The sequence below is a fragment of the Ciconia boyciana genome, chromosome 6, assembly GCF_034638445.1.
Source record: "Ciconia boyciana chromosome 6, ASM3463844v1, whole genome shotgun sequence".
NCBI classification, from domain to species: domain Eukaryota; kingdom Metazoa; phylum Chordata; class Aves; order Ciconiiformes; family Ciconiidae; genus Ciconia; species Ciconia boyciana.
In genome coordinates, this window is record NC_132939.1 from 33,242,754 (window position 1) to 33,257,068 (window position 14,315).

Genomic DNA, 14,315 nt, shown 5'->3' on the forward strand with positions numbered 1-14,315 from the left:
ATCACAGACCACGATTTCAGACTACTGCTGGACCATGCGGCAGAAGTGCAACTGAGGTGATTAAAATAAGAGCAGAGAAGCGAGGAGGTAAGTTGCTCCAAAATGAAGGCCTAAAACAAGTACCTTAATGGGTTTCTGCTGCAAGGAAACAGGATGCCTCTGAGCCCCTCCAAACCCCAGCTACACTTACCTGCTGTGATGGAACGACTTCAGCTTTGGCTGCAGCAAAACAAACAGCACAACTAAGAGCAGAATCAGGGCGACGGAGCTTGCTGTGGAGGCTACTATGGACAGCGTGGGTACTCCAATTGTTGGAGGAGAGTCCTTCTCTACAAAACCAAGAGGAACACAAGGTAAAATGATCCACTCCCTTAAATCACTGCCACGGGGAAGGAAAAACATCCACACTGCCTGCTCCCAGGAGTTACACTTGGGTGCACATGTGAGGAGCCCAAGTTTCCCATACAGTCAAGGCACACCAGCTATCTCTTATAGAGGACAGTTCAGAGCTCAAGCTGACACCTCTCCATCAGCTGTAAAGGGAACCTAAAACATGCACATACAAGGGTCCTTTGGAAAAACACAAGGCAAACAGAAAAGCAGTGCAAGCAGGCCATGGGAACTGACAGATGGTGGTAAGGGTCATGTTATATATAGATCTGGCTGAGCAAAAGCTAAAATATGTTCTGATGTCACCAGCAAGGCCAATAATTGTCTAGCAAAATAAGCAGGATATTTTAGGCCAAACAATAGGAAAAGCTCCAAATAATGGCTTTTCTTGGCTAATGGAACAGCCTCCCAAAGGAAGGGGTGGAAGTCACCTGGCTGGATATATTTAAGACACAGCAAGTATTCAGCTTCTCACACAAACATATGCCAGGGAACAGAGAGGGAAGGCAGATGTTGCTTCAGGATGCTGAGTTTTCAGTGATAGATACATGTGCCCTGTTCACATTACTCCTTCCTACCCTTCCTCAGCTGTGCTGTATGACTGTACGGGAACCAATTTGGCTTTTAAAGGTCCCTTGCAAGACAGGAATAAACTGGGAGTGGAGAGAGAATGGCCTGGAGCTGGTATTGCTGAGCACTGCATATCATGCCTAGAACGCTACACTAGTTCTTTCACCTCCCTAGAGCAAATAACTGTATATGTGTTGCCTCTGTCCCTAATTTATGTCTTTGGTAGAGATCTGAAAAACCTCACCTCCCCATCGCCAAATACCATCGTGCATTTCACATTCAGGACATTCCCAAGTATTCAATTCCTCAATTCCTTTTTGCTACATTCAACACATTCTTTGGGAGCACGGGTCTCAAACTGCAGGGGGATACAGGACACACATGCAGGTAGGGATGAGGGGGAAGAAGAGCATGCAAACAGAAGAAAAAAGTTGGAGGACCACTGTTTTTAAGCCTACAGCCTGAAATCTATGCCCAAAACAGGCATGTAAGCTGGAAAGCCAGTTTGCATTTTCTGCATCTTCTCTTGGGGTCAAACCTATTGGTTTAGTTGTTTCGAACTTGTTTTCCTGAAATTTTTCAGAAGCAGCTTGACCTCTCCCCAGGGAAAAACAAAACACAAAGTCTGGTACATTCTTCCCTATAGCAAATAGGGTTGAGTACGGATTTCCATTTTCAACATTACCCAGGGCACTTTGAGTACGCTGACAGGCAAGAGGGTAGGCAAATAGGGGTGCTCCATTTTCAGCATCAGTACACAATGCTGTAAAACTGCTCACTACTCAAGGTACACTCCAGCACATTCACCATCTCATATTCCAACAAGATGCTCACTAATTCATGCAATAAAATGTCAAAAGGCTATGGGGCTGACAGGCTCAGAGCTGCACAAAACATCTGATAACTGCTTTGGATTTCATTTACTTTATATGGAGCAGGTGGGATCTTACCCATTACCAATCATTTTAAGACCTGCTGCCTTTCTCTACAGTCTCCCACCTCCTCCTCCTTTTAGCCCTGTGAAAGAGGCCCACTCCTTAAACCTCAGCTGTCTCTGACCCTGACCCTGTGCTGTGAAAGCAATGGCTTTTTCACTGGGTCAGACTTTTGATGCCCCATATTTTTGATAAGGCCACTGATCCTTCTGGATGCTAAAGAAATCTGAGGGATTTCTGCTCATCACAACACAATCCCTTCAGTCCTGATGTAGACCAAGTGCCACCATGCAGGAATGCCACCCAGGGAACACTACCTGCAATAGCACAGCTTTGTTCTGCAGCCTGGGTGCAGCAAGGGGAAGGGGGAATACTATGGAAAGGAAGCTTATGCTGAATTTGAAAAGCCTCTTCAGGATCTAGTTGCTGCCAGGTAAACTCCTGGTTTCCTTCCTTATACATCACAGGAAGGACCTACTGGAGTGGCTGTGACAAAGACACTGAGAAGACAGTGTCTTTGGGACACGACAGAATGTTCCAGAGATCACAGGTATGCAGTGAGCTCCATAAAGAGCTTCAAGAAGGTGCTTCTCTGTTTCCTTCCAATTAAGCTAACACATTTTGCTTTATGGATTACGAGACTTAATTCCGGAGTGTACATCTTGCTGACTCAGGATGACTGAGCAGTAAGACTCTATCAACAAGCCAAACTTGAAGAGGGGAGGGAGTTCTCCCTTTATCCAGTATGCATGCTTTTAAAACCAGAAGAGCTGTAGGCAAACTAAGAGCTGTATGATGAACATCTTCCTGCAAACCTTTTTACTTTCCTGCTTTGATGGAGGAATTCCTGTTCAGCTGGGAGACCCCCACAAAACAAAAGCTGTCCACTTCCACTTGGAGAGAAGCAGAAATCATTTGTCAGCAATGTCCTTTCCTGCCAGTAGAGTGAAAAGCAGCACCATCCAGCTCTTTGCCACAGGGGGCCAACAGTTACTTAACCCGTTTGCAAGGAAGATTGGCTCAACACACACACGCACATGTGGACAGACAGGTACACCGCTGACGGAGATGTACTGTCAAACCCATCAGGAGCAAAACCAGACAGCATGGAAAATGCTTTAGTTAGGGCCTCCCCCATTTCTGGGATGAGAGCTGTCAAAATAAGAGGCTCCACATAAGTAACAAGTTGCCTCCTTTATACTCCTTTCCATGGGTTGTCTCCTTGCATGAGGGACTCTGAGCCTGCATCTGATGACGTTTTTAATAAAGAGCTGTGATTGTGAGCCATATTTATGAAATTGCTGCAGCAATGAGAGGCAGCTGTATAGACTTCCTCAGCACTACACTGATTCAGTGTTTAAGGATAATCTGAAAAGCCAATGCAAGGGCAATTCTGACTGTCCCTCTGGAGTCAGGGAGCACTCACCTGGGCTGAGCCTGCAGCTGACTTCCATGGCTGGGTTCCACTCTCCATTCTTGCAGGTCAAGTATTTATAATCTCCTTTCAGCATGTAGCCTTCGACGCACAGGTACTCTATGACACTGCCTGAAGTCAGAGGGTTGTTGCAGGGGCTAGGGTGGCATTTATAGCCTCCATTCTCAGGCTGTGGTGGCTGGGGACAATCTGGAAAAAAAAAGAGAAAGCATCACAGAGGATATCTCAGAGAAAGACATCTGTTACACAACAGATACAGCACATAGGCAGACTTCCACCTACGAACACCCACTAAATTAAGAAACTACCAAAACCGAGAAGAAAGACTGTTACACAACGGCAGAGAACACTGCTCATTGTCACCTTTGATATGTCTTCTGTGATTGCTAAATACTGCTTGTTATCCTAGTAGTACAATCCAGTTGGCAGGCATCAAACTGGTGATATTTTTGAACAGTGACAACAGAGATTCCATATGAGAGGGGCCCAGAAAATTCTTGGTGCTATCTTTCCCCCACAGCTGTTTCACTAGAGACTGTGGGGAACCTAACAACCAGACTTTCCTATTAGCCTAGTTCAGGAAAAGCATGAGACCTCCTACTGAAACGAATGAAGAACGCAAACACCCCACTGTACTTCGGGTACAATGTCAAGGTACAGAGCTGCCCCGTAAGGCACCCTGGAAGCCTGTAAGAGCACACTGATTTTAGCTATTTTACATAGATATACCACCAACAGTACAGGGAAACAGTAGCACCAAGTATTCCAGCCTATTTTTAAAAAGGAATTAGTTATATTACAGAGACATTTCTAAAAAACCCCTCTGTTTACCTATGTGACGTCTGGAGTGCTGAAGGCACTTTACATTTCTCCTTGCACCTCCCCTATCCTGACTAATGGGTGTAGACATAGTACATGCCAGAAATTTTCTTGTAGAATTTTCAATAGCCATTCAAATAAAAACAACAAACCACGAATGAGGAAACTGCACTGAAAACAGGATATTTGTATTGCTTAGAATTTCCTCTCCTGTAGCAAGTCACAGTGACCCTGCAGAACAGCCCCAACACCCCCTGCTGATGCCACATATCTGCCTGGCCGCAAAAGGGAAAAATCCAGATTTTTCCCTTTAAATCCACATCAACTTCCCAAACTTCACAAAAGAAAATACATCAAAGATCCCTCTTGAGATATTTTGGGGCATGGAAAACTAACCAACCCACCGTGGTGATCCAGGCCTGCCCTTAAACCCTGGAGCACACAATCCCACGTTCCACCTCCAAAGGTCCCACTTACTGTGGGACAAACAGCAAGAAACAGCTAGGCAAAGTTCAAGTAACTGGATTTTGGGCAAGATTTAAGAAGCAAAAGAAAACTTTAGATATTCATTCCACTGTGGAAAAATTTGGTACATTACTGCAGTGCAAGTGACCCTTGAACCTAATCACATGTGTGAATGCATCATAGGTAGTGCCTTGTAAATGCCAGTAAACCCCAAGATGAAGTGCTGAGTGAAGCCAAAAACCCTCTGGTATGAGTTCTGCCAGCTTTATAACTGCAGTTCAATTTACTTCTTGAGAGAAAAGGTTAACAGGGGTCTAAGAAGCAGCTTTTCAAGACGACTTTGTTCTTGAGGAGATTTATTCTTAAATAAGCTTCAGAGAAGCCACTGTCCCATGCCTCATGAGTATGAACTGTTGCCTCTTCTGTGTTTCTTTATTTGTGCTTTCTGCAATCATTTCCCATTTTGTAATCAATGTTTTAACCCTTCGCCTTATGAGGCTAAAACTTGCTTTCACTTTAAGCCTGTCCAACACTTAGGGTCAGCTGGGATCAGCTGAAGCAAGAGATTCATGGCACATTTCACATTCAGGCACATGCCCTGCTTCATCTGCAGCCCAGGAGAGGGGCTTCTTGCTAAGTTGCAATGACCACTTGAGCGCCAGACATTCTCAGCAGTTTAACATGTACCTCTCTAGGCAATGGTAGAGAGCTGTGGGGAAAAGCTGCTGTTGCCACAGCAGTTGCCAAAACTCAGGAGCAGAGAGGACAACTTCCCTACACCTTTTTATGCCACAGGAAGTACCTGGAATTGCTTGGGAGCCATGCACAGTACCTTTCTGCTAACTGACTGCAGCAAATAGAGCTCGTTTCCTCTGTTTCCCTCTTCTCCTGAGCCGTACCCATGCATGGCCATTGCGTCAGGAGCCCTTTTGGACCAAGCAGCAGCTCACTTTGGTTCCCCTTCTATCGTAAAGTGCCACCTACACTGATGAGGTTTCTGAGTTATGGACAAAAATCAGCCAGCCAACAAGAAACAAGCACTCATTTACACTGCAGTAGCTCTCTTAAAGGCGTGGAAATACCACCACATCAGTCACCTACAGAACCCTCACTTGGCCTCCTCACATGAGGGCTTCAGCTGCACAACTGCAGATTGGTTTCCTCCTCACCTCCACAGGCCACTTGGCACACAAAAGGAGAGAAGCAGCTGATACGCATGTTCAGTCAGCTGTCCCTGACTTGTCCGCCTCACACAGGGAAGAGATTGCAGAATTAGTCACCTCCCCTTTTTTTTTCCCCCACCACTATAGGTCATTTGCCATCACAGCATCCAAGAGCATCACAAGATTTTAAAATGCTACCTTCACTGTGACGGAAGAACACCATTTATGTGCTGGCAAAATAGATGAAAAAGATTTGGATCAGGCAGCCAGAACATCAACACCCTCAACCTGACTGAGCCTCTCTGGGCAACCCCAGCTCCCCTGGAAGACCACCTGAACTGTCCTTTGCAAGGCTGCCTCAGGGGAACAGAGCATCTCAGAGCCTGCAGCTTTGGAGAAGGTTACTAGACAGTACTGATGGCTTTCAAGATTGCTGGAGGTGGCCCAGGCAAGGGTTGGGTGGGTAAGATGATGGACTGCTGGTGCCTGAAAAACTGGGGAAGTCAAACACCTCTGCTCCCTACTGGACCAGCTCCCTTTGCCTGGCATCTCTGACAGAGCTCAGCACCTCTGCAAACCATGGCCCAAGCCCAGCATAACACAGGCACCCAGAAAGCTTGGGACAGACGATGCAGCTTTTCACTACGGCGACCTGTTCCTAAATTTTCAGTACCCTCAGCTTTCATATGCTCCATAATGGGTTTCTTCAATTGCCTCCATATGTGTACTCTAAACTGAGGCTAACAGAAAAAAAGTCTGATTCTGCACAACCCTTTATCTCACCAAAAAGTAGCAAAGCTTACGCTCTGAGTTTGCAGCACTGGTATACCCACAGCAATGCAGAACCAGGCAGAGCAGCCCATTTACCACTTTTGACAGAATAAACCACTGACACACCAGGGGTGAGGAGAGCTGGGTGACAACTGCTGCCAGAATGCATGTCCAGAGCAGCCCGCTCCCGGCTATGCTTTGTAGCCAGAGGTACAGATGGATGGGAATAGCTGCCTGCATGAACTGTTTATAGCACTCCAGAGCGTGGCTGTGTCATGACAGTTCGGTACTGGGTTTGGGAGCAGCCTGACACAGCTCTCCTTCCAGCTCACGCTTCCCAAGTGGGCTGCGTGCGCTTAACCCTCAGCAGTGTTTGCATGCTGCTGTGTGGCCCAGCCCCAGGCTAGAGCGTTGCTGTTTGGATATTACTTTGCTTTTGCTTTTTGAGGCACTTGAACTAAACCATGGAGAGGGTTTTTCAGTATTTCAGCCCCAATTAAAGCTGGGCAGATTTCAAGGGACACAGCAAAACTGTGACCCCCAGACTGACTCCTTCCAAGTTTCAAAGGTATGTGGCACATAGTGGATACACTGAAGCTTCCAAAAGGTTACAAAAATTCCTTTAAATTTGTGGGACACTAAGTACATATATGTGCTGGTTTTGGCTGGGATAGCGTTAATTTTCTTCATAGTAGCTAGTATGGGGCTATGTTTTGGATTTGTGCTGGAAACAGTGGTGATAACACAGGGATGTTTTAGTTGTTGCTGAGCAGTGCTTGCACAGAGTCAAGGCCTCTTCTGCCTCTCACCCCACCCCACCAGCGAGTAGGCTGGGGGGGCACAAGAAGCTGGGAGGGGACACAGCCAGGACAGCTGACCCCAACTGACCAAAGGGCTATTCCACACCATATGGCATCATGCTCAGCATATAAAGCTGGGGGAAGAAGGAAGGAAGGGGGGGACGTTCAGAGTGATGGTGTTTGTCTTCCCAAGTAACCATCACATATGATGGAGCCCTGCTTTCCTGGAGATGGCTGAACACCTGCCTGCCCATGGGAAGTAGCGAATGAAGTCCTTGTTTTGCTTTGCTTGTGTGCACAGCTTTTGCTTTCCCTATTAAACTGTCTTTATCTCAACCCACAAGTTCTCTCACTTTTACTCTTCCGATTCTCTCCCGCATCCCACCGGGGGGAGTGGGCGAGTGGCTGTGTGGTGTTTGATTGCCGGCTGGGATTAAACCACAACAATATATTGTAACAATCGACCCCCTTCCCAATAGCATCAGCCTAGACTCACAATGGCACTGGGTTATATCTGAAATACAAAGAAACATGCAGGAATTTAATCAACTCCCTCCCTGAAACACATGTTCTTGGAAGTATCCCAGAGCTTATGAGACATCTTAAAACAAATGTTCACACCAGGCAAGGAAAAGAAAGAGAGCCAAGTTACAGAAGTTATCAACTTCCTATGGGGTTACCTACATCCTAGGCTTGCAAAGCTATTCCTAGCATCTTGATTCATTAAGCTTTGGGGACAGACAGAAACAGTGGTTTTGAACATTGCAGCACTGTGTGCGAAGGGGGCAGAGCTCTACTCCCAAAGACCCTGTTTCTAAGAGGTACTGAAGTTTGACATCTCCCGAGAGAGCTGGTTCTCTGCCAGAACACACTGCTGGAAAACAGGAAGGAGATAACAACTGACAAGAAGTCCAAACATTTTGAACATCACTGAACTCTGTTCAGAGGTAAAGAAACTGTCATTTCCAGATTGACAGGCACAAATAAAGTTATGTACTGAAGTTTCTGCAAATGCCATTCCAAAATACTACGTATTTAATATATAGGCAATTTTTTAAATACACAAATGAAAAAATACTAAGCCAGTATGCACCTCCACCCAGTATCCCATCAAATCATCTGTAAGCACCATATTTTTCTGTGTCTAGGTCACATGAGAAAATACTGTCCTCCTTCAAGGAAGGTTAACTGCTCTTATGTTCTTTGAATAGCTGTTACCAACTTGACAATAAGCAGCACAACACTAAGGAACCTCTTTTTTGTTGCAACCAGTGTCATCACATTGTACTTTCAGTGGGTCCCTTTCCCATGGCTCTGCTAGTAGTAGCAAGCTCCACTTGCCTTCTCTTCTACCAAATTCACAGACAGCTTGCAAGGGGCTGGAACATGGCTTCGTTTAGAGACAGTAAGAGATGTCAGTTGGCCAAACTGATTAACCTAATCACCAAAGGATGAAATGGATCTTCCATATCCTGGCTGAGCTGAAGCTGAGCCATGGTCCTGAACGTTGACCTGATGCAGAGCTACACAGCATTTCTAACATAATGTAAAAACAACACAAAACCAAGCCATGGTCACAGATAATACCACAGATGGAAGTATGTGGTATTTTGTGTGCTGACATAAAAATGAGGGGTTTATGTACTCAGAACATAAACCACAGAAGCGCAGCTGAGCCTTGGTCTCTGTGTGTGAAATTCACAGATAAGCAGAAGATTTCCAAAGCCCAAGCAGGATGAGCCTGTTGCAGCAAAGACCAAGTACAATACACTCCACTTACACATACAATGTAAGATTAAAACATAGTTCAATCTGACTGGGTAATTGCCACAGAATTATAAAAGATCCCCAGTACTGACCTTCTTTGCACAGGCACACCACCGTACAAGAGGTGACCAAAAGACACCTCTCTACAGTCTTGTTTGCTTGGCACTGTGTGTTTCTTTTTTCAACTAGTAAGACTCCCGGATCCTAGCAGGGGTCTTGCACCCCTTTTTCTGCAGCAAGCACCTGTATTTCAGTCACTCACATCTTTTGCTGGGCAGTATGACCACACAGAGATAAAAAACAAATCCTCCTTAACTGAAAGCATTCTTATAAGGAAAAAAACCCAAACAGAACAAGACAACTACTAATCATTGTCTGCTAGAGTGTGTAACTGTAGGTTTGTAACTGAGGGAGAACAAACCATTGCATTGCTCACCTTACATAGGTGGACAGATGGGTATAACATTGCTTAACAAAGGGATGTTTTGCACTGAACATCCAGTAACATTTCTTCTACTTCTCCACCGCAAGGCACAAAGGTCACTAAAGCTAGGACAGGAACAGTTTTGACAAATTAAAGTTGCTGTTTATGTGAGTCAGGCCCAAATCCCAGCAGCTTCAAAAGGAAGCTGGATTGAGCCTCAGGGAAATTCCTCACTGACTACACAAGTGCTCTAGCACGTTTGACAATCCTCCGAGCAGTGTCAGTGCTGAAGCATTTTGGAAGCAATTTGGGTAAACAGTAACTGCTCCACTGGATCCCCTGAACACGTCCTGTTCAGATATGTTAATACCTCCTGGCCTTTTAGACATACCGCAACTTTTGTGGGCTGTGAAGACTGGAAATGGAAGATCCTAAGCTCAGTACTTCTCTTTCCTCATCTTTAAGATTTACTCCATTTAACCGATATTATCAAGACTCAGAGGAAAAAAACATCCTACAAACAAAAACCACCTTCCTGATCTAACAAGATGAACATTCCTGTGGCTAGTCTGGTTAAACCTGTCGTGATTGTCTCATGCCAGCAGGTCCTGCCTGGTGAGCAAACATCTTTGTGAAGCAGAACACATAAGCACCCAGTTAAACTGTCCTGGTACTAGAGGCCATACTATTTTTCCTTCATGCTGTTCCCTCTGAAGCCTCATCCTAACTTTCTTGTGCTACCTTGACTTCTGTACAGTAAGATTTTTGTGGAGCAGCTTAAAAAAGGTTGCCTTGCCTTAAAGTATATCTTTTTGTCTCTTTTCATATCTCCTGTCACACAGGAAGGTTCCCTCCTGGTCACAATCACTGCCTTTGCCTATGTACTCTGTTCCAAGTTGTGTTCCAGCGCATTCCGTGGTGGCAAGGAGCACTTCTCTGTGCAAGTCTCCAGTTCTCCAAAACACTGCAACCTTTATTCTCTCAGCCAGGTCTTGCCACTAGCCATAGAAATAGCACATCTAGAAAAGCATCCAAAATAAACACAAGATAACCCCATCTTCCAGTTACTTGTCCCTGCTATGGAGGCCTCTGATTTTCAGCTTGGATAATTTGTGTGTGTGCATCACTTCAGTACAACAGATGGAACTGCAAAAGCTATTACTAACTTCTGGCAAGGACCTTCAAAAAGCCCCAAACTCTCTAAGGCACCCTTGAGAATAATCCTCCCTCTCTACTCCTCTCTTCAACCTGGGTCCTGCCACAGCTAAATGGGTGGTCTGAAACACCAGCTGCATCTGAAGCCTTCTGCAGAAACAGTGCATTTTCAGCATCTCAGACCTGAGGTTCAGGTTTAATTAACACCATGCTGAAAACAGAGCCAGGTTCACCTTTTCTCTCCAGTTAGTGCCCTGAACAGGCTTGCAGCAATAGGGTTTGGGTTTTTTTTTCAGTTGCTATTTGTTTGTAAATTCATAAGCAGGGCTTCGTCTTATGCTTTTTCACAATAAAGGTGTGACAGCCTGATGCAGCCAGACAGAGGGCTAGAAGTGCAACTCGGAGACCAGCAATAATGCTCACTTTGGCTTCTAGAGGGTCTGGCAATTCTATCAGAGTGCTACCCATGGATCCCACTCAGGGGTGACACTGAACATTAGTTTCGCCTTAGGAAGCAACTGAATGAATTTGCTCGCAAGAGCTCTGGCCATATTTGCTAATAGGAGAAGAGACATTGTTGTCTCTCTTTGTAGAGTTTCAGTCCCTGCCAGCAGGGCACTACCCAACCTCTCCCCTAATCTCCTGGTTGCTTGGTAAGCCAATAAGGAAATCATTTACCCCTCCCTTAGCCCAGCTCTTGGATCTCTTCTATTTATTGGATATACGCCCAACCTCTGTCACCAGTACTCAGAGAAGCATGAATGTGACCCAACCAGATAATAGTGTCACTACTGTCCTTAGCCACAGCAGCAGGGTAACCAGCCAGAGTTGCCAAGCTAACTCAGCAGCTTCTTGAGCAACAACAAAGGCAACACATCAGCTTCCCAGTGCCTGCAGACAGACTACAGTGCCTCAGCTTACACCTAACAGAACACACTGTCCAAGTTTTCATGCAAGTAAAATTTTTTGTGGTTTTTAAACTTAGCTCTTCCTCCTAGAGGAGTGGTTGCCTCGAACCCTCCCACATTTGCTAGGGTAGGACAGATCCCTACCAAGCATATGATGAACTCAGACACCACTATATACCTACTGAGAAAAAACTAGAAAAGCAGCACTAAAACTAAAGGCATGCATACAACTGGCATACATGCCATTGTCAACAGCAAGCGCTTGTTTTATAAACCCTCCCAACTAGCAGACAGGAAATTCACTGTCCAAGTTAGCTTCTTTTCTCATGAGAACTTCACCCCTATACCCTGAAGAGTCTGGGATAAAGGTGGTTTACTGCCTCGAAGAGGAAAAAAAAGTAAAAAATATATATACACCTATTTGATTCAAAGAGCATACAGCTACCTATCAGGCCCCTCTAACCCAAGCCTCCTGCTGCATCACTCTCTAGGGGAGCAGGGGAAGACCAGCACAGCTGCAGTGACACCATGACTGGAGGACAAAAAAAATTCCACAAGCTCCTCTCTTTGGGTCAGGATTTTTTCCTCTTAAACAGGGCCTTCAGGCACACATAACATTTCCTTCTGCCTGAGGCAGGACTGGTGTTTGGCTCCAGGAGTCTTCTGCGGAGAGGGAGATGATGGGGGAGAAGACGTGCCAGCTTTCCTTTCAGTGTGAAATCCAGACAGGCAACATGCTAGTTTTTTGTCTCTTCCCTTGTGCACACAAACCAGCCTATAAACAGCAGAAGCCACTTTTGGAAGCCCCTCCCTCAGCAACAGTTTGGTTTTAGTAAGCAGCAAGTCTGTATCACTTCATACTCTTTTTAGACTAGCTACGTCAACGAAACACCATCTTTTACCAAAGCAAAAACCACTTCCCAGGCAGCTGGTCTGCGGAGGAAAAGCACCTAGTTAGGCTTTGATCAACAGTACTGCCTCTTCCCCACCCACACCTTCCTTCCTGTTGAGAAAGCAATGACAAGGGGATGCGCTTTAGTGGTAGATGCACAAGTGGTAGATACAAAAGCAGTCACCTCCACCCACACGCTCCAGCTAGTCAGAGTGCCAGCTCCATTTCTGAGTGCTAAATACCTTCAGGTTTCCAACCAGTGATGTTTGTCTGGATGTGCTCAAAAGCTTTCAGCACAGCAGCTTCCCACTATGCACCCTCTGCTCCTGCATTGTCCTCCCCAGTCTGAGCATTTGAATTAATACCAATATTAGGCTAGAAAATGGCTCATCAAGTATTCCATGGATAAATGTCACTGCTTGTAACAGCAGGTCTTTCCTGAACACAAAGAGCCACATGCTTTAGACCAGGGTTTCTCTTGGCAGGCTGGCTCCAAGAAGCACAGCAATGACCTGCTCTGGGAATCATATTTGAGACTCTACCCTCTCCTGACATCCAGCATCTTGGGGACATTTGGGGCAGACATTTTTTTTTAATCCACATAATTAAATTACAACACAAATGTCTCCTGCAGTCATTAGAAAGCCTTCTCCCTAGAGGGCTGGTGGGTCCTTCCCAGTGGAGCTGAAGTATGCTCTGCTCCCCTTTCAGGTAGATCAAGGTGTTAGTGGGGTGGTGGGGTTTTTTTTTGCTTATTGCCAACACATGTGCTAATCTGCATGTTTTAACTATACAAGTACAGTAGCTGCTGCAGATACAACATCTGAAAAGGGACCCAGACCAAAGCTAACCTCTGCCAGCTGGAAACAGTTGAGAATTCAGCATGTTTCTAGCCAGAGACGACATTCACACCATAAAAGACAGATTACCAGATGCCCAGGTTTTCCACTGTCTGTAATTTCTGGGGTGGAGATGGGGACTGGAACCAGGAGAACAGATTTTGAACCTTCTCCTTTTCAGCACTCTGGCTTTCTCTAGCACATGAGCAGATGGGTCATTTCCCAGAGGGACAAACCCGAGACGGCAGCTGCTGCCGATGCCCTGGCACAACAGCTGAGGCTAAAGGACCTCTTTATATTTTACTTACAGGAGGCAGAAGTCAATAAAAGGCCTCCATTGTGAGTGCACACACTTCTCACTGCCCCTGCCCCTAGAATATTTTAAGCCTTCCTAAAAACACACTGCAAAACATAACCCTCTTTTGGGCTCTGTGTATTAAGCAGAGGCCAAAGTCCACTGACAAATAAGCTCTCTGTCTTTACTGGCTCCAGATGCTGCTTACTCTGAAGTCAATGACAGAAGAGCAAACTGAGCAGGACTGGAGCCTTTACAGGGAAATTACAGTTTCGCTAGCAAGGGCATACTCTGAAGAGGAGGCTTATTTTTCTTTATGTCATAATGGGGGTAAATGAGAAGAAACCAAAGCAAAGAGATTTGTATATATAATCATATAGCTGTGCATTTATATAATTAGACACAAGCACTTACACTGTATACAGTAACAGGCACCCCTCACACAGCCATCCCATCCACACCAAAGCTGCCTTTTTTCCCCCCCTCTTTTTTTTTTTTTAGGGCAGGGGAAGAAAAAGGAAGAAAGAAAAGCCTCTAATTGCAGCCTTCCACCAATGCAGTCACCATCTGGTAACTCAAGAGACACATGGAGCAGAATTATCTTAATTAACACGTTACAACAGTATTTAAAAAAACTCTATGCTTATTAACACTCAGCTGTGATTAGCCAACCATGGAGGAAGCCTG

The 14,315-nt window shown here is 45.5% G+C and overlaps 1 protein-coding gene across 5 annotated transcripts in view; it reads right to left on the minus strand.

Moving 5' to 3' along the window:
- SUSD6 (sushi domain containing 6) overlaps window positions 1-14,315 on the minus strand; it is a 95,882-nt gene that overhangs the window by 9,249 nt on the left and 72,318 nt on the right. For all 5 annotated transcript variants that reach the window (XM_072863890.1, XM_072863885.1, XM_072863887.1 and 2 more), the window contains exons 5-6: window positions 3,322-3,519; window positions 191-329 (exon numbers count right to left, since the gene is read on the minus strand). In XM_072863890.1, the coding sequence (XP_072719991.1) occupies window positions 191-329; window positions 3,322-3,519 (337 nt within the window). The remainder of the gene's footprint in view (window positions 1-190; window positions 330-3,321; window positions 3,520-14,315) is intronic.